General features: G+C 42.7%; 2 protein-coding genes across 2 annotated transcripts; one reads left to right on the forward strand and one right to left on the reverse strand.

Annotated features, from left to right (window-relative positions):
* Positions 1–515: 515 nt before the first annotated feature.
* LOC139382943 (carboxypeptidase A2-like) lies at positions 516–7,387 on the reverse strand. Its single transcript, XM_071127221.1, has 11 exons — positions 7,311–7,387; positions 6,890–6,971; positions 6,627–6,761; positions 5,099–5,197; positions 4,533–4,634; positions 4,172–4,273; positions 3,923–4,033; positions 1,622–1,712; positions 1,134–1,333; positions 939–1,023; positions 516–787 (listed from the first exon to the last, which is right to left on the reverse strand). Exons 1-11 carry the CDS (start codon positions 7,370–7,372, stop codon positions 600–602), a joined length of 1,257 nt encoding a protein of 418 aa, XP_070983322.1. The 5' UTR covers positions 7,373–7,387; the 3' UTR covers positions 516–599.
* Positions 7,388–8,163: 776 nt separating this feature from the next.
* Positions 8,164–25,853, forward strand: LOC139382952 (structural maintenance of chromosomes 1B). Its single transcript, XM_071127229.1, has 25 exons — positions 8,164–8,272; positions 8,482–8,670; positions 10,246–10,358; positions 10,502–10,705; positions 11,184–11,422; positions 11,505–11,763; positions 12,657–12,797; positions 12,875–12,957; positions 15,575–15,782; positions 16,083–16,268; positions 16,486–16,671; positions 16,875–17,021; positions 17,223–17,360; positions 17,636–17,752; positions 18,513–18,619; positions 20,003–20,144; positions 20,335–20,480; positions 20,692–20,845; positions 21,242–21,346; positions 21,513–21,666; positions 22,191–22,345; positions 24,468–24,619; positions 25,062–25,131; positions 25,219–25,329; positions 25,520–25,853. The coding sequence occupies exons 1-25, from the start codon at positions 8,164–8,166 to the stop codon at positions 25,613–25,615; spliced, it is 3,711 nt and encodes a 1,236-aa protein (XP_070983330.1). The 3' UTR covers positions 25,616–25,853.
* The last annotated feature ends 1,362 nt before the right edge of the window (positions 25,854–27,215 follow it).

The raw sequence follows: 27,215 nt of genomic DNA on the forward strand, positions 1-27,215 counted from the left end.
AGCGCCTGTGAACGATGATTAAGATACTTGTCTATTCTAACAATAGTCTATATTCTATCAATAGTCTATTCTACCAATATTCTATTCTATCAGTAGTCTATTATATCAGTAGTCTATTCTATCAATAGTCTATATTATATCAAGTCTATATTCTATCAATAGTCTATTCTATCAATAGCCTAGTCTATCAATAGTCTATTATATCAATAGTCTAGTCTATCAGTAGTCTAGTCTATCAATAGTCTATTCTATCAATAGTCTATTCTATCAGTAGTCTATTCTATTAAGTCTATATTATATCAATAGTCTATTATATCAGTAGTCTATTCTATCAGTAGTCTATTCTATATCAATAGTCTATTCTATCAGTAGTCTATTCTATATCAATAGTCTATATTCTATCAATAGTCTATTCTATCAATAGCCTAGTCTATCAATAGTCTATTATATCAATAGGCTATTCTATCAATAGTCTATTCTATCAATTTAACAAAAAGTTCAATGAACACAGACACTTTTTCCAGACCTAGAATTCTTTATTTAACTGCCTTGGAAGGAAAGGTTGGAAGGAAAGGTTGTGTGTTGGGTGGGTTTGAGACTTAATAGGAGTGGTCACGGACATACTCCATGATGTCCTTCAGGGCCAGCCAGGTCTCAGAGGCAGTGGGGATGATCTGATTGGCTGGCAGGATGAAACCATAGCGACCGGTGTCCCTCAGCTCGAAGGCAAAGGAGTACTTGATGCCCAGGTTATAGGTCCAATCGATGCTGCCTCCGCTGGCCTGATCTGGAGGGGGGAGAAATCACATATTCATGAAAGTATTGGATTGAACTACCATGCTGTGCTTTCCAGTTCTGGCTGGTGGGTCGCATCTAATGACAAACCAACTTCATTGAAACACTTGGAGCCACTTATAGTATGAGTATTGAATACTTACAGATGATCTTGCAGATGCTGCCAACCTTATATGTGGTTCCATGGAGAGAGCTGAGCTTCTGGACTGCAGACCTGCCCACAGAGTCCTACCAAAAAGCAGCAGAGACAGGGGAGTCAGTGGATTAGTGTGTGTGTACATGTGTTTGCATGAGTGTGTGTGCGTATGTACGTGTGAGTGTGTGGTGTGTTATTTTACCAGTTCAGCCGCGTGGAGCGCATCTGTGCAGGTGTATCCGTAGGGGTACATGAGCAGCTGGGAGTAGGCGTGGATGGAGATGAAGGACTTGAAGTTGCCGTGGTTCTTCACCAGGTTCACAACGTTCTTCACCTCTATCTCAGAATGGGGAGATGGGCCGTGGTACGAGTCAGAGCAGGGGTTGGTACTAGCACCGGGGCCTGGAGAAACACACACAAGCACGTACACGTACACACACATAAAGACACCTGGATGGACACAGGTCATTCTGCATACAACAAACAAGTATGGCAAGGAAAGCTTTGTCTTCCCACCATACAGTGTTTCTCATAACATTATACTCTTCACTAACTTCATCTCTGGGAAAGGAAACTATCAGCTGTGGAAATGTATGCCATAGTCAACCTGTGACACCCACCACCAAAGCTGGTACGGGAATGTAACATTACATGATTTACAGATTTTCTAAATGAGGCGTGATACCCCACCTCCAAAACCGGCATCCCAGTTCCTGTTGGGGTCGACACCACGGCACATGGAGCCAGGGTTCTTGGAGCGAGTCTTGCGCCACATACGGTCCTGTGAACCATGAGGACACAATACTCTAACTCAGTAAACACTATACTGGTATACCATGAAGACTAACTCAGTAAACACTATACTGGTATACCATGAAGACTCTAACTCAGTAAACAGTATACTGGTATACCATGAAGACTCTAACTCAGTAAACACTATACTGGTATACCATGAAGACTCTAACTCAGTAAACACTATACTGGTATACCATGAAGACTCTAACTCAGTAAACACTATACTGGTATACCATGAAGACTCTAACTCAGTAAACACTATACTGGTATACCATGAAGACTCTAACTCAGTAAACACTATACTGGTATACCATGAAGACTCTAACTCAGTAAACACTATACTGGTATACCATGAAGACTCTAACTCAGTAAACACTATACTGGTATACCATGAAGACTCTAACTCAGTAAACATTATACTGGTATACCATGAAGACTCTAACTCAGTAAACATTATACTGGTATACCATGAAGACTCTAACTCAGTAAACATTATACTGGTATACCATGAAGACTCTAACTCAGCAAACACTATACTGGTATACCATGAGGACACAATACTCTAACTCAGTAAACACTATACTGGTATACCATGAAGACTCTAACTCAGTAAACACTATACTGGTATACCATGAAGACTCTAACTCAGTAAATACTATACTGGTATACCATGAAGACTAACTCAGTAAATATTATACTGGTATACCATGAAGACTCTAACTCAGTAAACATTATACTGGTATACCATGAAGACTCTAACTCAGTAAATAATATACTGGTGTACCATGAAGACTCTAACTCAGTAAACACTATACTGGTATACCATGAAGACTCTAACTCAGTAAATAATATACTGGTATACCATGAGGACACAATACTCTAACTCAGTAAACACTATACTGGTATACCATGAAGACTAAGTCAGTAAACACTATACTGGTATACCATGAAGACTAACTCAGTAAATATTATACTGGTATACCATGAAGACTCTAACTCAGTAAATACTATACTGGTATACCATGAAGACTCTAACTCAGTAAATAATATACTGGTGTACCATGAAGACTCTAACTCAGTAAACACTATACTGGTATACCATGAAGACTAAGTCAGTAAACACTATACTGGTATACCATGAAGACTAACTCAGTAAATATTATACTGGTATACCATGAAGACTCTAACTCAGTAAATACTATACTGGTATACCATGAAGACTCTAACTCAGTAAATAATATACTGGTATACCATGAGGACACAATACTCTAACTCAGTAAACACTATACTGGTATACCATGAAGACTAAGTCAGTAAACACTATACTGGTATACCATGAAGACTAACTCAGTAAATATTATACTGGTATACCATGAAGACTCTAACTCAGTAAATACTATACTGGTATACCATGAAGACTCTAACTCAGTAAATAATATACTGGTGTACCATGAAGACTCTAACTCAGTAAACACTATACTGGTATACCATGAAGACTAAGTCAGTAAACACTATACTGGTATACCATGAAGACTAACTCAGTAAATATTATACTGGTATACCATGAAGACTCTAACTCAGTAAATACTATACTGGTATACCATGAAGACTCTAACTCAGAAAATAGTATACTGGTATACTGGTATACCATGAGGACACAATACTCTAACTCAGTAAACACTATACTGGTATACCATGAAGACTCTAACTCAGTAAACATTATACTGGTATACCATGAAGACTCTAACTCAGTAAACACTATACTGGTATACCATGAAGACTCTAACTCAGTAAACACTATACTGGTATACCATGAAGACTCTAACTCAGTAAACACTATACTGGTATACCATGAAGACTCTAACTCAGTAAACATTATACTGGTATACCATGAAGACTCTAACTCAGGAAACACTATACTGGTATACCATGAAGACTCTAACTCAGTAAACACTATACTGGTATACCATGAAGCACAACCAGGATTGTCCTCATATTACTCTACATTGAGCCAAACTGAGGTGAACAGATGAAAGGTCACACTTTACACTTAGCTGTATAGCTGTAATGTAGTACAGCATTTAGGTATGTATAGGCCTATATGTTACATCTATAGGAGGTACCTACACTAGTGTGGGACTTGACGTAGCCCACAGTATAGATGCATTATAGCACTGCATATGGTATGACACCTACACTGGTGTGGCTGTGGACGTATCCATCAGGGTTGGCTAGAATCAGCAGGTAGATGTCCATGGTTTTCAGGAGGGAGGTCAGGGAAGCATCAGTACCATAGTCACTGGCAATCTGAAGAACAATAACATGTATTTGTGAGACACACACACAGTGTTGTAATGTTGTTTTTCTGTATAATGTGTTGGTGTTAATTCTGAATACAACAGCAGTCTGGTTTTTCTCTTGGAATGAGAGCAGGTGTTCTCTCACCTGGTTGGCGGTCCAAACTCCAGTGGCCTGAGACACCCACTCTCTGGAGTGGATACCAGAGTCAACCCAGATGGCAGGACGCTTGTCACCACCCGTGCTGAACTACAACAGAGGACAGATATGTTATGGTCTTGTTTCATTCAGCTCTTAGGGAGCACTGACACGTGATGGTACACACACACACACATATGCACACACATGCATGCACACATACACGCATTCGCATACACACACGCACACACACATGAGCACGCACATGCACACATACACACACAAGTATATAACGTTACAGCTCTCTCTCTAAAAAAAGAAGACTGTATTTCCATTAACTGTACACAAACAGCAGTAACCCTCTACATACCTTCAGGACATACATGGGCCTGCCTTCATAGGAGGTTCCGATCTGTTCCTTGGTAACTAGGTTAGGGTGAGCAGCCACCAGGCCATCCATCCAGCTGTAGATCTGGAAAGAGAAAAGCACATCAGGATAGTGTCAACATAATGTATGTTGTATGATGTTTAAAGTATAGATTATATGTTACGCAACACATTATTACTGTATTTTATATCCTCAGTACAATATCAACTCTGCAATGAGAATAATGCATATGCCAAATTGATGAGGGTGCAATTTGAAATCCATGCAAGTTTGAAGCTACAATATGTGAGTGAGAGGGTGTTCACGTTTGCATGTTCACAAGAGTGAGTGTTTGTGTGTGTGTGTGTGTGTGTGTGCGTGTTTGTGTGTGTGCGTGTCCATGTGTGTGCATGCGTGTGTTTGTGTGTGTGCATGTCCATGTGTGTGCATGCGTGTGTGTTTGTGTGTGTGTGTGCATTTGTGTGTGCGTCCGTGTGTGTGCGTGTGTGTGTGCGTGTGTGCATGCGTGTGTGTTTGTGTGTGTGTGCGTGTTTGTGTGTGTAACACACCGTCTCCAGAGAGTGATAGGCTCCAAAGTTGAAGCTCTTGGAGCTGCGCTCGCTCATATTGTTCTCCTCCATCTCTGCCTTCTCCTCATCCAGGAGTTCCTGAAACAATGACAATACCAATCAAATTATTACTAACAGTTATTACTGTCAGTTATTACTAACAGTTATTACTAACAGTTATTACTGTCAGGTATTGTAACCAACCAGTGTTGGGGAAGCTATTCTGAAAGTATAGTTTACCAAGCTACCAAACACTTCACACTGGAAGAAGTTAAGCGACCCTTAAGAAAAATATAGTTTACTTAACTAAAGTTACTTTAAAAAAGTACTTCACTACATCCAAACTACTTTGTGAAAAAGTAGCATATCTAAATCTGAAATATCATAGACTACAAATTGCAAGAAAAGATCCCTCTGGAGTCAGATGTTAACAATATGTCATTTATTAAACACCAAAAACTGTTTCAAGAGAGAATTTGGCAGGTCTGATTCTGAAAAAGACAGGAAATTCTTGTCCACTTCACACATTTTTATTTTTGCTACAAAAAGTAGTGTGTAGTTCCAGTATGTCGATGTGCAGGGGTCCGAGGTCATCGAGGTAGATATGTACATATAACTAGGAATAAAGTGACAGATAATAAACAGTAACAGCAGCGAATGTGATGAGTCAAAAAATGTTAGTGCAAAAAGGGTCAATGCAGATAGTCCGGGTAGCTATTTGGTTAACTATTTAACTAACTATTTAGCAGTCTTATGGCTTGGGGGTAGAGCTGTTCAGGGTCCTATTGGTTTCAGACTTGGTGCATCGGTACCGCTTGCTGTGTGGTAACAGAGAGAACAGTCTATGACTTGGGTGGCTGGAGTCTTTGACAGTTTTAGGACCTTTCTCTGACACTGCCTGATATATAGGTCCTGGATGGCAGGAAGCTTGGCCCCAGTGATGTACTGGGCCGTACGCACTACCCTCTGTAGTGTCCTTGTGGTCGGATGCCAAGCAGTTGCCATACCAAGTGGTGATGCAGCCAGTCAAGATGCTCTCAATGGCTCAGTTGTAACTTATTGAGGATCTGAGGGTCCATAACACATCTTTTCAGCCAGGGGGCCGAGGGAAAAGAGGCATTGTTGTGTCCTCTTCATGATTATGTTGGTGTTTGTGGGCCATGATAGGGCCTTAATGAGGTGGACACCGAAGAACTTGAATATTACAATATTACCTTATTCAAATAAAATGTCATTTCTCAGAACTCCCAGTAGATGGCGGAAGTGAGCTGAGGAGTGAGGAGTCTCACTTGCCAGACACATGGCCACCAATGGCTGTGGAAAGAGACTTTGCAGCACAGGAGGTTGGTGGCACCTTAATTGGGTTGAAAGGGCTTGTGGTAATGATTGGATCGGAATTAGTGGAATGGTATCAAATACATCAAACGCATGGTCTCCAGGTGTTTGATGCCATTCCATTTACTCCGTTCCGGTCATAATTATGAGCCATTCTCCCCTCAGCAGTCTCCTGTGCTTTGCAGTGACTGACCTGCAGGTTGCTAATCATGACAGAGAACTGGATGTTATGGGCACGGAGGTAGTCCTTGACAGCGTACAGGCTGGAGGAGGGCACGCGGATGTCCACAGGGACCTCAGTGTTCACAGGGTGGAGCCAAAAGTCCAGCTGGAAGAGGAGAAGGGAGTGTTAAATGACGTAGTGAATAGGGAGGGACACCATGGTTAGCAGCAGGAAACATGACTGTGAATGGGTCTAAACCAAGTATATTATACTCTTGTTTTTAATATACTTACATCCCAGTATGTGTCCTGCTCCAGAGCACGCAGAAGCAGAATCTGCTCCTCAGACTCCACATTGACCCTGATGACCTGGTCTCTGTGTAGGAAGGAAGGAAGGCATGACAAAACGATATCAATCTTTCAGTTCATCAGGGAAACAATATATTTGAAGTCACATGGTGGTTATGGTGAATTGCTAGTAAACACTCAAGTTTCTCAGAGGTTAGAGGCTAGAGTGACTAAATAATTCCATGTCATTGCAAGTCATCTTAAAAAAAAAAATCCTGATACAAAAATGTGATGGCCCATTGATGCATTGTGTTCTGTAGTGTACAACTAACTGTAGAATCTCTCGGATTTAATCTACTAATCTGCAAACTGAAACATAATTTATGTAGGTATATTTATTTACAAAGTTTAAAACAGATGAATTTACCCAATGAAGACCTTCTCACAATTGGCGGCTGCAAGCAGCGCAAAGAGTACCAGCACCTTCATCCTTCCTGTGTCCTGTCCACTACTGCCAGCTCTCAAAGCACCTGCCTTTATACTCAACAACAGGTGCATTGTTCCCATGACAGTATTGCTTCACAATCTACTTTTGCTTCACAATCTATGGGGTACTGCCTTTTTCCAATGAATGTGGTGCAATTCAATAGGTCTAGGCCCAATAGTTATTTTGGGGAATGGACATGATGTCTTAGCTCTATTTGTTTTTCCATAGCATGGTTGGTGGTGCCATTGCCCCCCTCACTCAGTATCAGCTGTAGATAGTAACAGTCCTTCTCCCAGACATGCCAGTGCAGGAAAAGTGGGTCTACTCAGCTCAATTGAAAGGCCTCCAGAATATATAGGCCTTATGGTCAAGAGGAAAGTAATACAACAGAATAAAATAAAATATACAAATGTTCAAAGCAGGGAAGGGAAATCTGCAACTCAACCTGGCCATTTCAAATTACCAAGTGGCCAACGGCCATTGTCTTGCAACCAAGATTTTCTGATTTGCCTTAGTCACTGCTTGCAACAGTGATGCCCCAAGGCAAAGGGGCAACAGTTACAGCATAGCCAAGAAATTAAAGTAAATTAAATATAGAACATTTAAATTAATATAATGTAAAAAAAATAAAGTTTTACATATTATAACCTAGATATATTCTAATGTAGATTTAGCAACCTTTACCAATGGTCTTATTTGAGTGTTTCCCGCCAAAGGAGAAGGCTTCCACTCCGCGGCGCTCTTCTGAGGAAAAACTTGACAAAAACAGTTTTTGAAGATCTAGCTGCCCAAAATGGGTTTTCTAAAGCAGTTGGATGTGGATAATTTTAAGTCTTGGCGAGGGAAGCAAGTAATTGGACCTTTTAAAAGGTTTAACTGTATTATTGGCACAAATGGATCCGGTAAGTTATCTTGAACTTTTGTTTTATCTTGATCAACGTGCTTGCTAGCTAACGTTAGCTTTGCAATGAACCCAATATGGGCTTGCTAAACTGTCTGCGTTTTAGCATGGTGTGTACTCACTGGCATTAACAGACAGGTAGTGGATAGTTCTGATAATACGTTTCATACATACCTTGCTGGCATTTCACTTTGCAACATCTTTCCATAGGTAAGTCGAACGTGATGGATGCCCTGAGCTTCGTGATGGGGGAACGGGCAGCGACTCTCCGCGTGAAGCACACCAGGGACCTCATCCACGGAGCCCACATTGGCAAGCCGGTGTCCACCACCGCCAGCGTCACCATGCGCTACTGCGACGACAACGGAGAGGAGCTCAACTTCTGTAGGAGCATATCGGGTGAGTTGGATTGCATCCAAGGGCTAGTAACTATAGACTTATTTCATATGAGAAAACAATGTTATCTAGTGGACTCATGCCACGGCCGGCCCGCTCATTAGGCAGGGTTGATGACGCATCTCCCAAAAACAACACATAAAACACCTCACCTAATTTTGCCCAAAAACAATGACAATTTCTCTCAACCAGTGGCATATGGGTTTTAATGTGATCGCTGATGCCGCCCTTTGCTGCAGCACTCCACCAACATTCCGTCAAAAAAATGTATCTTAATAACATAAATCATATAGCATAAATAGGATATAACATAAGTAGTATTTGGACTTTTCTGTAGCCTACAGGCTGGAGATCAAATGTATGACAGTGTAATGAGATGGACACTTTCTACATCATACCGGTTTCTCCCCGATCAAATAGCTTAACCTAAATGGCACCCAATCAAATAAAAAATGTGCTGTCATGTTAACAAACAACATATCCTAAAAACAGGACAGGTCAAAGTAAAATGGGCCATATGGAATGGACAATCACAAATGTTGTCCAAGAGTTTCACCCCATTGTCATGATCAGTGATTTCACCCCATTGTCATGATCAGTGATTTCACCCCATTGTCATGATCAGTGATTTCACCCCATTGTCATGATCAGTGGTTTCACCCCATTGTCATGATCAGTGATTTCACCCCATTGTCATGATCAGTGATTTCAAGTTTGTCTCCGTCCATTTTTTGACAAGCTGATCATAGCCTAAAATAAAATACTTCTGCATTTCCTGTTGAGTAAACACATTGCAAATAAGCTCACAATAACTCCTGATAAAGTTGGGTAGCTGATATTCAGAGCTTAAATAGCCAAATTGATTAGTCACAGGAATAAGGACTAACAAAGCCAATGTAACAGCCTGTTTTAAAAACTGTGGGCCTACTACCTGGATAGGCATTCATAAAATTCCATTGCAGGCTGACATGGTAGGCTACACCCCAGTTTCGGGCGTCTGTTTTTGGTCCGGACCGGATTATTTTTGGTGCAGTCCGGACCCTCCTTGATTTCAACATCCACGGAGATTGGTCTTTGGTCTGGTCCAAACCAAATCTGAACCAATCATATAAATCTATGTTTGGTTCAGATTTTGGGCGGTCCAGACGGGCCTTGACTTCAACGTTCACGGACATTGATTTTGACCCGCCTTGATTTGGCCCAAACATAGACATCTATCTATAAATTACATCTTTTCAACTTTCAGTCAGAAGCAAAAATTAGTCTGATTTCAATGTCCGGAAAAGATACCTTTGCAACTTCCTATAAAATATGTATTTTAAACATCCCGAAAATACAAATGTTCACCTTTAATTTAGAACCTAAATAGAACCTAACTTCAACGTCTGGAATGTCTTTTCAACGTTGTTTTACCTTCTGACCTGGTCTGTCTTATTCAGCAAATATTCTGTCCTGGTCTGTCTTATTCAGCAAATATTTAGCTAAATGTTTATCCAGTAGTGTATGTAACTATAGTAGCTCAACTAATGATTGTGCTACTTTACTGTACTGTATGCACTAATGTTGTGTGTCTTCCAGGGGACTCCTCTGAGTATCGCATCAATGGCAGACAAATTACCCTTGCCAAGTACACAGAGGAACTGGAGAAGATAGGCATTGTGACTAAAGCTAGAAACTGTCTGGTATTCCAGGTAAGCAAACACACACACAACTGCTAGTATTTTATCATAATTCATAATGTAGCTAATTACAGTGCCATTCATTAAAGTACATAATCAATTCTGAGACAGTTTAATAGTGACCTCTGTTTTATATTTCCTGTGACTCCATACAGGGGGCGGTGGAGTCCATCGCCATGAAGAACCCCAAGGAGCGGACCAAGATGTTTGAGCGCATCAGCCAGTCTCTGGAGCTGTCTGATGACTATGACAGGAAGAAGGAGGCTTTGCAGAAGGCTAAAGAAGACACGCAGTTCCACTTCAACAAGAAGAGGACAGCCACCGCAGAGAAGAAGCAGGTCTCCTCAGAGAAAGTGGAGGTAGGATAAGAACACAGAGAGGGGATATTCTCCATTTATCTGTCATAAGACTTAACATAACACTGTCGTAACAGTTAGTAAATGACAACTTGCTTTTTACCCAGTCACATTAAATCATTACGACAATCTGGAAATGTGGTTAAAAGTCATGGAAAAGTTTTGGAATTTCAATTCACAATGTTTATTGTTCAATTCATGTATATGCTCTTAGGCTCCCGAGTGGTGCAATGGTCTAAGGCACTGCATCGCAGTGCTAGAGGTGTCACTACAAACACCCTAGTTCAAATCCAGGCTGTATCACAACCGGCCGTGATTGGGAGTCCCGTAAGGCGGCGCACAATTGGCCCAGCGTCGTCCGGGTGTGGTCGGTGTAGGCCGCCATTGTAAATAAGAATTAGTTCTTATTAACTGACTTGCCTAGTTAAATAAAGGTTAAATACATTTAAAAAATGAACCCTGTCCCTCTCTTCATCCTCAGGCCCAGAAGTACCAGGAGTTGGTGGACGACCTGAACCAGGGGAGGCTGCAGCTAAACCTGTTCCAGCTGTACCACAACCAGCAGGGCCTGAGTGCCCTGTCAAAGACCCTGAGGAAGAGACAGGAAGCTGTGGCCGGTCAGAAGACAGGACTGAATGGGTGGGAGCAGAGCGTCAAGGCCCAGAAGAAAGAACATGGACGCTTTACCAGAGAGCTGCAGCAGATTGAGAAGGAGATCCGGTGGGTAGGAGTCAGGAGGGAGAAGTGTATGTAGAGAGAGGTGTGTGTGTTTATTACTAACTAAACTCTCCCTCTCCCCCAGTGGGCAGGAGCAGACCCTGTCCCTGCGTCGGTCCCAGTACATCAAGGCCAAGGTGAATACATCCCACCACCTAAAGAAGGTAGATGATACCCGTGGGGCCCTGGAGAAGAGCCAGAGGATGGGTGCCAAGAAAGAGGAGGAGCTGGCTGAGTTCCATCAGGAGCTCCAGGAGCTGGAGAGGGCCTGGAGGGACTATGAGAGACATGCCCAGGAGGAGTTGACCAACCGGAAGGCTGACATACAGCTGGAGGAGGAACAGGTAATAAGAGAGACACCACAACACAACATAAAGAGAGACCTAAGACAACAACATAGCATGGCAGCAACACATGGCAGCAACACATGACAACACAGCATGGTAGCAACACAACATGACAACAACATGGTAGCAACAAAACATGGTACAAACATTATTGGGCACAGACAACAGCTCAAAGGCAAGAAGGTAGAGACAACCATACATCACGCGAAGTAGCCACAACTGTCAGTAAGAGTGTCAATGATTGAGTCTTTGAATGAAGAAACTGTCCAGTTTGAGTGTTTTTTGCAGCTCATTCCAGTCGCTAGCTGCAGCGAACTGAAAAGAGGAGCGACCCAGGGATTTCAGCTTATGAAATATGGGACCAACACTTTACATGTTACATTTATATTTTTGTTCAGTGTAGTTTAGGTCCATGTGCTATGTGTGTGTGTGTGTGATATTTTTTTTTTCACCTTTATTTAACCAGGTAGGCTAGTTGAGAACAAGTTCTCATTTACAACTGCGACCTGGCCAAGATAAAGCATAGCAGTGTGAACAGACAGCAACACAAAGTTACACATGGAGTAAACAATAAACAAGTTAATAACACAGTAAAAAAAAAAAAAAAAGGAGTCTATAGACATTGTGTGCGAAAGGCATGAGGAGGTAGGCGAATAATTACAATTTTAGCAGATTAACACTGGAGTGATAAATGATCAGATGGTCATGTGCAGGTAGAGATACTGGTGTGCAAAAGAGCAGAAAAGTAAATGAATAAAAACAGTATGGGGATGAGGTAGGTAAATTGGGTGGGCTATTTACCGATGGACTATGTACAGCTGCAGCGATCGGTTAGCTGCTCAGATAGCAGATGTTTAAAGTTGGTGTGTGTGTATATTCTGTGTGTCTAGTTGGAGCGCTATAAGGAGCTGAAGGAGCTGGCCAGGAAGCAGGGGGCCCTCCTGTCCCAGCAGGCTAAGAAGATGCACTGGGAGGTCAAGGCTGACCACCAGAAAATCGAGTTTGACCAGCGGAGGAAGAAAGAAGTGGAGGTAGGTACTAGAGAGTGTGTGTGTGTGCGTGTTTGTGTGAAAACAGAAATTGGTGTTGACTTTCTCTGTGTATATAGGTAAGCATTAAGCACAGCCAGACTCAGCTGGGGGACTTCACCAGGAGAGCAGATAAACTGGAAGAGTACACCAACACCTGCAAGTAAGTCATGTGTTGTGGTGTATGTTATTGGTTACTGATGAGTGAAAAAATAGATACAGTTGAAGTCGGTAGTTTACATACACCTTAGCCAAATACATTTAAACTCAGTTTTTCACAATTCCTGACAATTAATCCTCGTAAAAATTCTCCGTCTTAGGTCAGTTAGGATCACCACTTTATTTTAAGAATGTGAAATGTCAGAATAATAGTAGAGAGAATGATTTATTTCAGATTCACATTCATCACATTCCCAGTGGGTCAGAAGTTTACATGCACTCAATTAGTATTTGGTAGGATTGCCTTTAAATTGTTTAACTTGGGTCAAACGTTTCGGGTAGCCTTCCACAAGCTTCCCACAATAAGTTGGGTGACTTTTTGCCCATTCCTCCTGACAGAGCTGATGTAACTGAGTCAGGTTTGTAGGCCTCCTTGCTCGCACATGCTTTTTCAGTTCTGCCCACACATTTTCTATAGGATTGAGGTCAGGGTTTTGTGATGGCCACTCCAATACCTTGACTTTGTTGTTCTTAAGTCATTTTGCCACAACTTTGGAAGTATGCTTGGAGTCATTGTCCATTTGGAAGACCCATTTGCGACCAAGTTTTAACTTCCTGACGGATGTCTTGAGAGGTTGCTTCAATATATCCACATAATTGGTCTTCCTCATACTGCCATCTATTTTGTGAAGTGCACCAGTCCCTCCTGCAGCAAAGCAACCCCACAACATGATGCTATCACCCCCGTGTTTCACAGTTGGGATGGTGTTCTTCTGCTTGCAAGCCTCCCCCTTTTTCCTCCAAACATAACAATAGTCATTATGGCCAAACAGTTCTATTTTTGTTTCATCAGACCAGAGAACATTTCTCCCAAAAGTACGATCTTTGTACCCATGTGCAGTTGAAAACCGTAGTCTGGCTTTTTTATGGCGGTTTTGGAGCAGTGGCTTCTTCGTTGCTGAGCGGCCTTTCAGGTTATGTCGATATAGGACTTGTTTTACTGTGGATATATATACTTTTGTACCTGTTTCCTCCAGCATCTTCACAAGGTCCTTTGCGGTTGTTCTGGGATTGATTTATACTTTTCGCACCAAAGTACGTTCATCTCTAGGAGACAGAACGTGTCTCCTTCCTGAGCGGTATGACGGCTGCGTGGTCCCTTGGTGTTTAACTTGCGTACTATTGTTTGTACAGATGAACGTGGTACCTTCAGGCGTTTGGAAATTGCTCCCAAGGATGAACCAGACTTGTGGAGGTCTGCAATTTATTTTCTGAGGTCTTGGCTGATTTCTTTTGATTTTCCCATGATGTCAAGCAAAGAGGCACTGAGTTTAAAGGTAGGCCTTGAAATACATCCACAGGTACACCTCTAATTGACTCAAATTATGTCAATTAGCCTATCAGAAGCTTCTAAAGTCATGACATAATTTTCTGGAATTTTCCAAGCTGTTTAAAGGCCCAGTCAACTTAGTGTAAGTAAACTTCTGACCCACTGGAGTTGTGATACAGTGAATTATAAGTGAAATATTCTGTCTGTAAACAATTGTTGGAAAAATTACTTGTGTCATGCACCAAGTAGATGTCCTAACCGACTTGCCAAAATTATAGTTTGTTAACAAGAAATTTGTGTAGTGGTTGAAAAACGAGTTTTAATGATTCCAACCTAATTGTATGTAAACTTCCGACTTCAACTGTAGTTACATATCACAATATTATTTTGGACGATATATAGATACTTTGACTTCAAAGTCTTTTGGACAATTTTTTATACATTTTTGCTCGGTAGCGCTAGTCGGCTGCCAAAACTCAGCTATTTTGTATCCTATAGTGTGTTCTCCATCTTCTTTTTAAATATTGAATCAACATGTTTTCAGCACTTATTTCCATGACTGACCAAACTCATTTTATAAGTCTATCTGCAGCAGACATATAGTGAGCAATATGATTGGAACATCAAATTGCAATAAAAACTCAGTAACGAATCGCAATACATAGAATCATGAGAACCACGATACATATCGTATCGGCATCTAAGTATCGTGATAATGTCGTATTGGGAGGCCCCTGGCAATTCCGGCCCCTATTGTATGTATGTGTTGCAGTTATTTTTTGAAGGAGAACACTACTTAAATACATTTGTCAGTGTTAAGCACCCCATTCTTTATAAAGCTTCTCTTGGCTGTGCTGACATACTAAACTACTGAGAGAGAGAAGGAGAGAAAGAGAGAATGAGAGAGCGAGTGAAGGAGAGAGCGAGTGAAGGAGAGAGAGAGTGAAGGAGAGAGAGATATAACATTAGAGAGAGAAGGAGAGTGTGAAGGAGAGAAAGAGTGAAGGAGAGAAAGATATAAAATTAGAGAGAGAAGGAGAGTGTGAAGAAGAGAGAGAGTGAAGGAGAGAAAGATAGAAAATTAGAGAGAGAAGGAGAGTGTGAAGGAGAGAGAGAGTGAAGGAGAGAAAGATAGAAAATTAGAGAGAGAAGGAGAGTGTGAAGGAGAGAGAGAGTGAAGGAGAGAAAGATAGAAAATTAGAGAGAGAAGGAGTGTGAAGGAGAGAGAGAAAAGGAAAGAGGGAGAAAGAAGGAAAAAGAGTGACAAACTATTTGTTTTTCTTCTGTTCAGGAGCTCTCTGGAGGAGTCTCGTCAGCAGGAGGAGGTGCTGTCTGCGGAACTGCAGAGAGGGAGGGTGAGGGGGGAGGAGGTGAACCAGGAGTTAGGGGAGGTACTGGGAGAGCTGCAGAACGCCAGGCTGGACAGCCAGGAGAGTAAGAGGCAGCAGCAACGCAACGAGGTCCTGGAAAACCTCCTCAGACTCTACCCTGACACACTGGTGAGACATCCCTGTCTCACTGCCACCAACACCTCATTAGATCAAACTGGGAAAATATAATCTTCCATAGTGCACCCCCTCCTCCCCCTCATCCCTTATTGCAGTCATTTGAATGTGAGCTTGTAGGGATTGCCTTGGTAGCAATCTTGCTTCGGATCTCGTAGAATCTTGAGATATTTTAAGATCCTGTTACTAGTATCCAGTAAGATCTATCTAAAGGTCTTGTAGGATCTTCCAAGATCTTTGTCAGCATCCAGAGGAAGATTTCTGCCAGGGTGTATTTGTTCCTCTATTTCCCAGTTTGGTCGTCTGGTGGACCTGTGCAGCCCCATCCATAAGAAGTACCAGCTGGCCGTCACCAAGGTGTTTGGACGCTACATGAACGCCATAGTAGTGTCGTCAGAGAAGGTGGCTCGGGACTGCATCCGCTTTGTCAAAGAGGAGAGGGCCGAACCAGAAACCTTCTTACCCATAGATTACCTGGACGTGAGTCAGTGGACAAAGAAGTTGAGATTGTTTGTAGGCCTACTCCTTAATTTAAAAAGCAACAAAACGGTAGCTCCGCTACATTTGCTATAAAGCTGAGGGATGGGGGATTGAGAAACACAACCAGAACTACCTAAAACTAACAACAGAGGCTTTGATTAACACACCCAACACACAAACCTCACTGAGGCTGTCCCACCTCCCTGTCCCTTCCCAGGTGAGCCCTCTGAATGAGCGGCTGCGTGGGGTGCGTGGAGCTAAGATGATGGTGGACGTGGTGCAGTGTTCCCCTACCGCTCCTCAGCTGAAGAAAGTCATCCAGTTTGTGTGTGGCAACGCTCTGGTCTGTGAGACGCTCAAAGAGGCCAGAGCCATCGCCTTCGACGGGCCTGAGCGACTCAAGGTGAGTTAGTCAGTCATTCAGCTTGTTTGAGGGCTATGGGATTCAATGAGATATATAGATCAGTAATTCTGCGCAGTCCGACTGCAATGTACAGTAGACAATCTCAAACATGCACAATTAGTCAGTCAACCAGCCAGCCAGTCTGAGTTCCCCCCCCCCATCCACTTTACTGTGGTAGCACCCACCTCAATATTTTCCCCCAGACGGTGGCTCTGGACGGTACCATGTTCTCCAAGTCAGGGGTGATCTCTGGGGGCTCCAGCTACCTGCGGAGCAAGGCCCGGCGCTGGGACGAGAAGGACATGACCAAGCTGAAGGAGCTCAAAGAACAGCTGACTGCAGAGCTACGTGTGAGTCTTGGTCTTTGCACACTTTCAGAATCTAGATTTTGAAAGTCTGGGAATCTAATACATTTTTTATTATTGTAAGTCTTGATTCTATAATATGCACTGCAAAACCGCTAACTTATTCTCTCTGGCTCAAGGAGTATAGTTTTTCTGACCAATTATCTGAGACAGTTCTTTATTTCAACTTCCTGTGTCATGTGACAGGGTCTGGTGAAGCTGAAGCGTAAGGAGCCTGAGCTGAAACAGATCCAGTCTCAGGCTCAGGGGGTTCAGACCCGTCTGAAGTACTCCCACACTGAACTGGACACCCTCCGCAAGAAGAGCATTCCCAACTGCCACGCGGTAAACTACACTAACACTGTTACTGTAACTTACTCTGACTACACCATCTGCAAACCACCACTTCTACTTGAATTCAACATGTGTTTACTTATTTTTACTCCAAAAAGAGCATAGTAAGCCATCAACAGTTTTTCAGCTTGGGTGATGTTTTTGAGTTTTGAAAATGTATGCATGCACTCTACTGTAAGTCTCTCAATACTGTAAGAGTTTTCTCAATCTGTGGCCCATGTCGCGCACATCTCATGTCTTGACAACTTGCATGTCTCTCCCTTCAGGAGATGTCTCGCCTGGAGGCTGAGCTGGCCAACGTGGAGTCTCAGCTGGAGATGCAGAAAGAGAACATGGAGATCAAGGAGCTGGAGATGAAGAAGCTCCAAGACAGGATCAACCAGGTCAGGACGCACTGCTACCAAGACTATTTAGAATAATGTCTAAATTGGCAGGTAGCCTAGCGGTTAAAAGCATTGGGCTGGTAACCAAAAGGTTGTTGGTTTGAATCCCTGAGACGGCTAAGGGAGAAAAAACTGTCGATATGCCCTTGAGCAAGGCACAATTTCTATCGTAAGTCGCTTTGGATAACAGCATCCGCTAAATAGCAGACACCTGTTATTAGTGGCGTGTCATAGCTAACACAAACAACACCAAAGGTTTTACATCAATTAGCAGACGCTCTTATCCAGAGAGACTTACAGTCGTGAGTGCATACATTTTCAAAACTCGAAAACATCGCCCAAGACATAATAAGCTGAAAAACTGTTGATGGCCTCTCGTTGGAAAAGAAGAAAGTAGACACATGTTGAAGTCAAGTGGGAATTGAACCCAACACTTCAAAGTGGGAAATGCCATGCTCTACCAACTCAGCCACATGGGACTATACTTTCACATAATTTAGCAGACACTCTTATCCAGAGAGATTTACATGAACAGCGTGCCCTGGATCAAGATCACATTAACAGATTTTAAACGTTGTCGGCTTGGGGATTCAAAAACCAGTGACCTTTTGATTCCCGGCCAAACGCTCTAACCGCTAGGCTACCTACCGCACTACCAAATATTTGTAGTATGTCACTGCCATAGAGTAGGAACGTTCTGCCTGCTATGTCTAGGGGGACCAGGTTCGTGGTCATGTTGTTGTTATTGTTCTGTGTTCAGATGGAGGACGTGGTGTTCTCAGACTTCTGTGCTGAGATAGGAGTGGCCAACATCAGGGAGTATGAACAGGAGCATCTCAAACAGCAGCAGGATGTAGACAGGAAACGGTATTGGACTGGACCTCGCCACATTACATACAGTATATATGGTCTATGGAACGATGATGCTAACAAGTTTATATGGACTGATTGTACAGTATGCTTGTTCTTATACGGTGTACGGTGCATTCGGAAAGTGTTCAGACCCCTTGACTTTTTCCACATTTTGTTACATTACAACCTTATTCTAAAATTTTTTTTTTTTTTTAACAATTCCCCTCATCAATCTACACACAAAACCTCATAATGACAAAACAAAAACAGGTTTTTAGAAATTTTAGCAAATGTATTAAAGATTTAAAAAATGGAAAAATCACATTTACATAAGTATTCAGACCCTTTACTCAGTACTTTGTTAAAGCACCTTTAGCAGCAATTACAGCCTCGAGTCTTCTTGGGTATGATGCTACAAGCTTGGCACACCTATATTTGGGGAGTTTCTCCCATTATTCTCTGCAGATCCTCTCAAGCTCTGTCAGGTTGCACGGGGAGTGTCGCTGCACAGCTATTTTCAGGTCTCTGTAGGGGGACAAAATAAATGTACGATGGAGCACGCGCGCAGCCGGTTTGGGTTCCGTGTTAGCTGTGTGCTTAGGGTCATTGTCCTGTTGGAAGGTGAACCTTCAACCCAGTTTGAGGTCCCTGGCACTCTGGAGCAGGTTTTCATCAAGGATATCTCTGTACTGTACCCCGTTCATCTTTCAGTCTTGACTAGTCGCCCAGTCACTGTCGCTGAAAAACAGCTCCAGGGCATGATAGTACCACCACCATGCTTCACCGTATGGATGTAGCCAGGTTTCTTCCATATGTGACACTTGGCATTCAGGCCAAAGAGTTCAATCTTGGTTTTATCAGATCAGAGAATCTTGTTTCTCATGGTCTGAGAGTCCTTCAGATGCCTTTTGGCAAACTCTAAGCGGGCCGTCCTGTGCCTTTTACTGAGGAGTGACTTCTGTCTGGCCATAATGGCCTGATGGTGGAGTGCTGCAGAGATGGTTGTTCTTCTGGAAGGTTCTTCCATCTCCACAGAGGAACTCTGGAGCTCTGTCAGAGTGACCATCGGCTTCTTGGTCACCTCCCTGACCAAGGCACTTTTGCCCCAATTGCTCAGTTTGGCCAGGCGGCCAGCTCTAGGAAGAGTCTTGGTGGTTCCAAACTTCTTCCATTTAAGAACGGAGGACACTTCGTTCTTAAATGTTTTGGTACCCTTCTCCAGTTCTGTGCCTCGTAACTAAATGTGGCAAAAGTCAAGGGGTCTGAATACTTTCCGAATGCACTGTATTGTTCGCAAATATTATTATATATTTTTCTGGCCATCTCCTCTCCCACATCTCTTTTCTGTCACTGCCTAAGTGGAATCAACCCCCCTCTCTTTTCCCACCCCTCTCCCAGGTTGGAGTTTGAGTCTCAGCGGACCTGTCTGAAGGCCCAGTTGGAGTATGAACAGGGTCAGCTGGAGCAGCAGAGGAAGAAGATGAAGAAACTAGAGGAGACCATCGTCTTGGAGCAGTGCAGAGTGGAAGAACAGAAGCAGGCAAAACATACCTCCTCTCCTCCGTTCTCTCCTTTTCTCAACTTCCCTCTCATGTTATCTCCTTTCATCCTCCTTTCTTGTCCCTTCATACCTCCCTTCCTTCCCTTTTCCCATCAGCTTCTCAAATCCTCCTCTAAAATCACACAGAATGTAATCCCAGTGTTGTGTTGTTCTCTTGTGTCTCCGCTAGGAGGAGGAGAAGCTGCTGGTGGTGATGGAAGAGAGTCAATCTAAAGTGTTGGATCTGAAGAATCATCTGCTGGAGAAGAAGACCCAGGCTTCTGACTCTAAGGCCCAGGTGGACCAAACGATGAAGAGCCTTCAGGAGAGCTCCAGGTACTACTGACTGTGGCTGTTCTGCTGTCAAGTTATTTTTGTCCAGTGTATCAAATCGATTGCAGGTCACTTCACTGGTCTCATCGCCCTCTCTAAAAGCTGATCTTCTCCTCTCTCCGCCCTATCCCTCTTCGTTTTCTGTTTATCTCCCTCCCCCTTCTCTTCTTCCTTTCTCTGTCCCCTCTCCGTGTCTAACCCTTCTCCCCACCAGAGAGCAGGTGAAGCTGCAAAGGGAGGTTATCTCAGCTGAGACAGCCCTGGAGCAGTTGAGGATCTGGAAACACAACCTACTGCTAGGTTGTAAGATCCAGGGCCTGCCCATCACGCTGCTGTCTGGCAGCTTGGACGAGATCAGTGAGGTGCAGGTAGGACAGACTAGAGACCACAGGAGGTTGGTAGCATGTTAATTGGGGAATACGGGCTCGTCGTAATGGCTGGAGCGAAATAAATGTTTTTTATATGTTTGATGCAGTTCCATTTGCTCCGTTCCAGCCATTATTATGAGCTTTCCTCCCATCAGTAGCCTCCACTATCAGAGACAGAGTGGGGGGGGGCATAGACCAGGGTAGTGTACAGTAGAGCTGTAAAATCCAGGACCTGCTCAGATGACAGGCTGTGTTCACGTTCTCCTTGTACTGAATGTGTATTGTGTACTTGGATGTACAGTTGTTTACCTCTCATATGTGTAATTCAAATTCACTATCGGGGGAGAATAAAGTTCTCTCTCTCTTATGTCTGATTGACTGATCTGGCCTTGTCAGCTGGACTCAGAGTCACTCACAGAGAGCACCTGCACCACTATGGACATCTACGAGAGAGAGGCGCTGATGGTCATCGACTACTCTGGCCTGGGAGCTGAGCTGAAGGTAGACCTCATTAATCAATCATCAATCAATACAGTATCCCTTCTCAGTCTCTTAGCTTTAAGAACTGATCAATATCATACAGTTAATGTACTATATTCACCCCAGAAGACAGTTATGCATCTAACGTTATGCTGTCCAAACGTGTGTGTGTCTTTATGTCCAACAGGATCTTGCAGGGGAGGAGGTGGACCCCCAGGTAGAGCGTCTTAAGGAGACAGTGTCCTCTCTAGAGGGGGTCCTACAGCGCTCCACAGCCCCCAACCTTAAAGCCCTGGAGAAAATGAGGGTGGTCAAGGACAAATTCCAGGGGGTGGTGGACGGTACAAAGTGCAGAAACACACCTCAATACACCAACTGTATAGTGGCGACACACACCTCAATACACCAACTGTATAGTGGCGACACACACCTCAATACACCAACTGTATAGTGGCGACACACACCTCAATACACAAACGCTATCGCTTTACTTGTCTTGGCGAGTGTATTGTGGGAACCCATTGAGGGCCCTAAAAAGTTAAAACCCGGAGGAAACTGGTTTTAGTGACAAACTTTTAAGATGCTAGAGTGGCATATTTCAAATGCATTGCAGCATGTGTTCTCCCAATACCACGGCGGGACCTAACTTTTTAGTGCCTACATATCTTTGATCGACTTACATTTTAAATAGCCAGTTAAAAAAAGCCATACATACATTTAAAAAACTTGACAGGGATAACACAATAAAGTTAATAACTTTTTTCTGTTGTGGTCCCTTAAAGTTCATGGTGCAATACATATCTGTGTGTGTGTATGGCTCAATGATGTTCATCTGATTGCCTCTGTCTCCCTCTGTGTGCTCCAGCGTTTGATGCCAGCAGCAAGGCAGCCAGAAGGAGTAACCAGGAGTTTGAGCAGGTTAAAGCCAAACGCTTCAGACTCTTCAGTCAGTGCTTTGAACACGTCTCTGTCGTCATCGACCAGATCTACAAACAACTGTGCAGGAACACCAGCGCTCAGGTGTGAAGGCTTTACTCATACAGAAACACTTGTACACACACACACACACACACACCTGAAAGCAATCTTCATACTACTGTGTAATAGACGCACTTATCAGGTTTGTGGTGTGTAGTATGTGTCGTGTTTGTAATGTGTGTGTGTAACAGGGTCTGCAAAAGGTGCTTGAGGTGCTTAAAGTACTTCTATTTGGAGTACCTTGAAAATCTGATATTTTCTCAAGTAGGTACTTCAAAAGTACTTCAAATGAGAGGAGAACATGAGCAAATACATTTCTGAAAAATATCAGAAAAATGTATTGGTCTTGCAAATTAATTTCCAGGTAGACTAAGAAGTTTTATTTCTTCACGTGTTTCGCTCTGTGGTTGCCAGGTGAGCTCACTAATTCAACCCACAATGCCACTGAGCCAGGCAGTGACAGAACTGACTGATTAGGCACAGCCAAACGTCACATTGATAGCTAAAATGCCGGGCAGTTGTAGATACAATCCTGCCCTTTGTGCTAATGGAACATTTCTGGGATATTTTATTTATCACACCAACAATAAGAAGAAACTTGCTTTGGCCAAGAAACACAAGCAATGGACATTAGACCAGTGGAAATCTGTCCTTTGGTCTGATGAGTCCAAATTTGAACATTTTGTTTCCAACCGCTGTGTCTTTGTGAGACGCGTAGGAGTAGAGTAGAGTAGGTGAACGGATGATCTCTGCATGTATGGTTCCCACTGTGAAGCATGGAGAAGGAGGTGTGATGGTGTGGGGGTGCTTTGCTGGTGACACTGTCAATTATTTATTTAGAATTCAAGGCACAGCTAACCAGCATGGCTACTACAGCATTCTGCAGCGATACGCCATCCCATCCGGTTTGCGCTGAGTGGGACTATCATTTGTTTTTCAAGAGGACAATGACCCAACACACCTCCAGGCTGTGTAAGGGCTATTTGACCAAGAAGGAGAGTGATGGAGTGCTGCATCAGATGACCTGGCCTCCACAATCACCCGACCTCAACCCAACTGAGATGGTTTCGATGAGTTGGACCGGAGAGTGAAGGAAAAGCAGCCAACAAGTGCTCAGCATATGTGGGAACTCCTTAAATACGGTTGAAAAAACATTCCAGGTGAAGCTGGTTGAGAGAATGCCAATCGTGTGCAAAGCTGTCATCATGCCAAAGGGTGGCTACTTTGAAGAATTTTAAATATATTTGTATTTGTTTAACACTTTTTTGGTTACTACATGATTCCATATGTGTTATTTCATAGTTTTGACGTCGTCCCTATTATTCTACAATGTAGAAAATAATACAAATAAAGAAAAACCTGAGTAAGTGTGTCCAAAATGTTGACAGGTCCTGTAGCTTACCCACCTTTATTTACCACTACATCACTGAAACCAACCAATCCGCACCGTGTAATGTGCAAACAATGCGTCCAAGTTTGACGTTGTGAGCATGGGTGAATCGGCCCTGAAGCGCCACATGAATGGGGAAAGACAACACTGCTTCCTGCGCTGGCGCCACTTCTACATTATGGAGGTTTTTTGGCAATTGCCTCATTCACAGTGTGCCTGCGATATTCAAGCGGCAGCCATGCTCCTGCCATTCTGGTGGCTGATCACATGCCGTTTTCCTCACTGCCCACTCGCCCCACTCGGACTGGCGACACTAAAGCTGCCAGTTGAAAGCAAGATGCTTTTTTGTAGCTATTAGGTAGTAGATTCCCAAATGGCCAATAAATACAGTCATTAAGTTGGAATTGTGTAGTAATGTGAATAGGACATGTGTTCACCAGTAGGCGTGTCCTGCTCATCACTACTCAAATTACAACACCATCATTACTGACTCCTGTATGTAATAAAAATGAGCGAAACACGTATTATTGAGTGGAACTTCTAAGGTAGTGATGACTAGTAAGTTAGTTTGTTTTTTTCATGAGGTTGTGGCGATATACAGCCATCTGGTGGTGACTAGAAACAATTGCATAATAGGAAGTATTACAAATTGATGGTCCTTGAAAATAAATATTAGTGCTTGAAAAAGTCCTTGAATTTGACTTACTTTGTCTGTACGAACCCTGGTGTAATGTACGGGTGTGTATATGCCTGAATGTGTGCTGCTCCCTCCAGGCCTTTCTGAGTGCTGAGAACCCAGATGAGCCCTACCTGGATGGCATCAATTACAACTGTATTGCTCCTGGGAAACGCTTCATGGCCATGGACAACCTGTCTGGAGGAGAGAAGGCCATCGCTGCCCTGGCTCTGGTGTTCGCAATACACAGGTGAGAGAGAAAAGGTTCATGGCCATGGACAGCCTGTGGAGGGGAGAAGGCCATCGCTGCCTTGGCTTTGGTTTTGCCATACACAGGTGAGAGAGAGAGAGAAGTTCATGGCCGTGGACAACCTGTCTGGAGGAGAGAAGGCAATCGCTGCTCTCGTGTTGGCTTTACACAGCTAACACACACAGCAGACATGAGATATGCCCATCATTATTTTTATTTATTTTTTATTTTAACTTTAAGTCAGTTAAGAACAAATTCTTATTTTCAATGACGGCCTAGGAACAGTGGGTTAACTGCCTGTTCAGGTGCAGAACGACAAATTTGTAATTTGTCAGCTCGTGGATATGAACTTGCAAGCTTTCGGTTACCAGTCCAACGCTCTAACCACTAGGGTACCCTACAGCACTGAACCACTGTCTGATGTTTGTGTTTTCTCAATCAGCTTCCGTCCAGCTCCGTTCTTTGTCCTGGATGAGGTTGATGCAGCCCTGGACAACACCAATATTGGCAAAGCAAGTTGACATTTTAATTGTGATTAAATATGGGCTGTAGCTACGAATATGGCAATATAGCTGACCTGTCTGTCTGTGTGGATGCAGGTGACCAGCTTTATCAGGGAGCAGTCGAGAGAGAGCCTCCAGATCATCGTCATCTCTCTGAAGGAGGAGTTCTACTCTAGAGCTGACGCTCTGCTGGGGGTCTACCCTGAGGTACAGTACCAAAACGCCTTTATTCCAGACCATCTTTCTCTCGCGGCCTGGTTCTGCTGCCTCTCTCGTCTCTCCTTGCCTTCTTCCCAAAACACCAAAGAAGAACCTAGGTTGCTTTCCTCCAATGTGTCTTGAGAAGGAGGCGAGGATATCAGTCCCTGTGACTTAACTGTCTTTCTTTTTCTCTCAGTTTAACGAGTGCATGTTCAGCCGCATGCTGACGCTGGACCTAAGTCCCTATCCCCTGAACGAAGAGAACGGAACAGAGAGAGAGAAGGAGATGTAAAGAAAGAAAGAACAAACAATCAAAGATATACTTTATTGGCCTGATGTGATAGACCCTGACAGCTGATTTCCTGTTTCTCTTGGGATAGTACTAAACCAATCTTCAATTGATTGCCAAAAGCATTCACCTAAAATGTTTGTTTATTAATGTTAATATATTGCTTATTGTTACGTTGATTTTTATTCCGGAGGTTTGAGGATGTTGTACTCCCTCTCAATACTTTTCTATCATTGTTTAGCTTGAAGCATTTTAATATACCAGGGTTGGATTTCACTGTTTTACTTTATATTTAATATAAATCGTTTCCTCTTTATATTGTCTTTGTGTTCTTTTGGACTGAATTATCTATTCATCATTACAACCCAAAATCCCTGTAATCACACAGATCAAATGGCATTGTGCAATGTGAATAGTGGATAACAGGTGGCAGCAGTGTGCCAGTTTATGAGCTGTAACAAGGCTTTTCAAATATACCATGTCAACAGGTCAATGAGGACTTCTAATTACAACCATTTTTTAAATGTAAAAACCAGCCTACTTTAAATATGCAGAAGTGGTTTGGCTGAACCTTCCCATGCCCCGACTGACTGCTGTTTTCAGCTGCATTTGGGTTTCCACTATATACCACATCCACAGTCGAAATTGGCTAGATGGTAATAATTCATGAAAACAAAAATGTGCTTTTTGGTCTTAATTTAGGGTTAGGCATAAGGTTAGCAGTGTGGCTAAGGTTAGGTTTAAAACAATTATGTATACTTTTAAAACAGTTATGTATACTAACCCTGGATTGCTGATGCAATGTATAGGCCACTGAGAATCTGAAGCCAACGTTCACCCATACTGGCAATCCCCAGTAGAAGCAGTCCTCCATAGGAATGTTCAAAGGACAAAATTACTTGTATTTAAAAGTATTTTTTTTGTTGTAGTGGGGAAAGTAACAGTACTCTTTTTAAAAAATACTTGAAGGTGAATATATTTATATATTTTTTCATTTATTTTTATGTTTAGCTCACATAATAATTTAAAAGTATACATTAAGGTGTCTGTAATAAATCAAACATGTCAAAATATAATCTAGACATGAATGTATGCATTTTTATACCGTCCAACATATTTTTTACAATGGAGGAGCATGGTTGCTAACTTCCCTTGGCTCATAATTTGGACCGACGACAAAGATGGCCGCAGAGATTCCCCATGGGCATAAGGCGAGGGTAAATGGAGGAGGGTGTGTCTTTTAGGAGTTTAAAAAACGTGTTTGGAATGCAGCCTCCCTTTAAAATGTGATTTTAAACCATTGATGTGTATAAACCCAGGATGACTAACTGTAATTAAGCCACCGCGCAGCCATCTTGCTAACAAGCAGTGAGTGTACAATTATGTTCAATCCGGGTCCTGAAATGCCCCATAATTCAATTTGCGATGATTGTACATCCGCTAAGAAAAGTCAGACAAAACTCAAAACCAACATTAATATGGAGAAGTCAACATACAAGTGTAAGTAAAAACAAATGTAAATAAGTTAGAAATTGTAAAAGTAATTATGTTTTTGTTTGGTTAGCTTTTGGAAACGTTATCTTGCACATATACCCTGACATCA

Source organism: Oncorhynchus clarkii, chromosome 2 (assembly GCF_045791955.1).
Source record: "Oncorhynchus clarkii lewisi isolate Uvic-CL-2024 chromosome 2, UVic_Ocla_1.0, whole genome shotgun sequence".
Classification (NCBI taxonomy): Eukaryota; Metazoa; Chordata; class Actinopteri; order Salmoniformes; family Salmonidae; genus Oncorhynchus; species Oncorhynchus clarkii.

What these genes read in the sequence shown, in the direction of transcription:
- LOC139382943 (XM_071127221.1), bottom strand. Translation starts at nt 7,372, where the DNA reads ATGAAGGTGCTGGTACTCTTTGCGCTGCTTGCAGCCGCCAATTGTGAG. An exon ending in CCTATCACTCTCTGGAGACG is followed by an intron (nt 4,635 to 5,098) that starts GTGTGTTACACA and finishes TTCTCTTTCCAG; the next exon opens with ATCTACAGCTGGATGGATGG. An exon ending in GAGTTTGGACCGCCAACCAG is followed by an intron (nt 4,034 to 4,171) that starts GTGAGAGAACAC and finishes ATTGTTCTTCAG; the next exon opens with ATTGCCAGTGACTATGGTAC.
- LOC139382952 (XM_071127229.1), top strand. Translation starts at nt 8,164, where the DNA reads ATGGGTTTTCTAAAGCAGTTGGATGTGGATAATTTTAAGTCTTGGCGA. An exon ending in ACGGGCCTGAGCGACTCAAG is followed by an intron (nt 16,672 to 16,874) that starts GTGAGTTAGTCA and finishes ATTTTCCCCCAG; the next exon opens with ACGGTGGCTCTGGACGGTAC. An exon ending in GCATTCCCAACTGCCACGCG is followed by an intron (nt 17,361 to 17,635) that starts GTAAACTACACT and finishes CTCTCCCTTCAG; the next exon opens with GAGATGTCTCGCCTGGAGGC.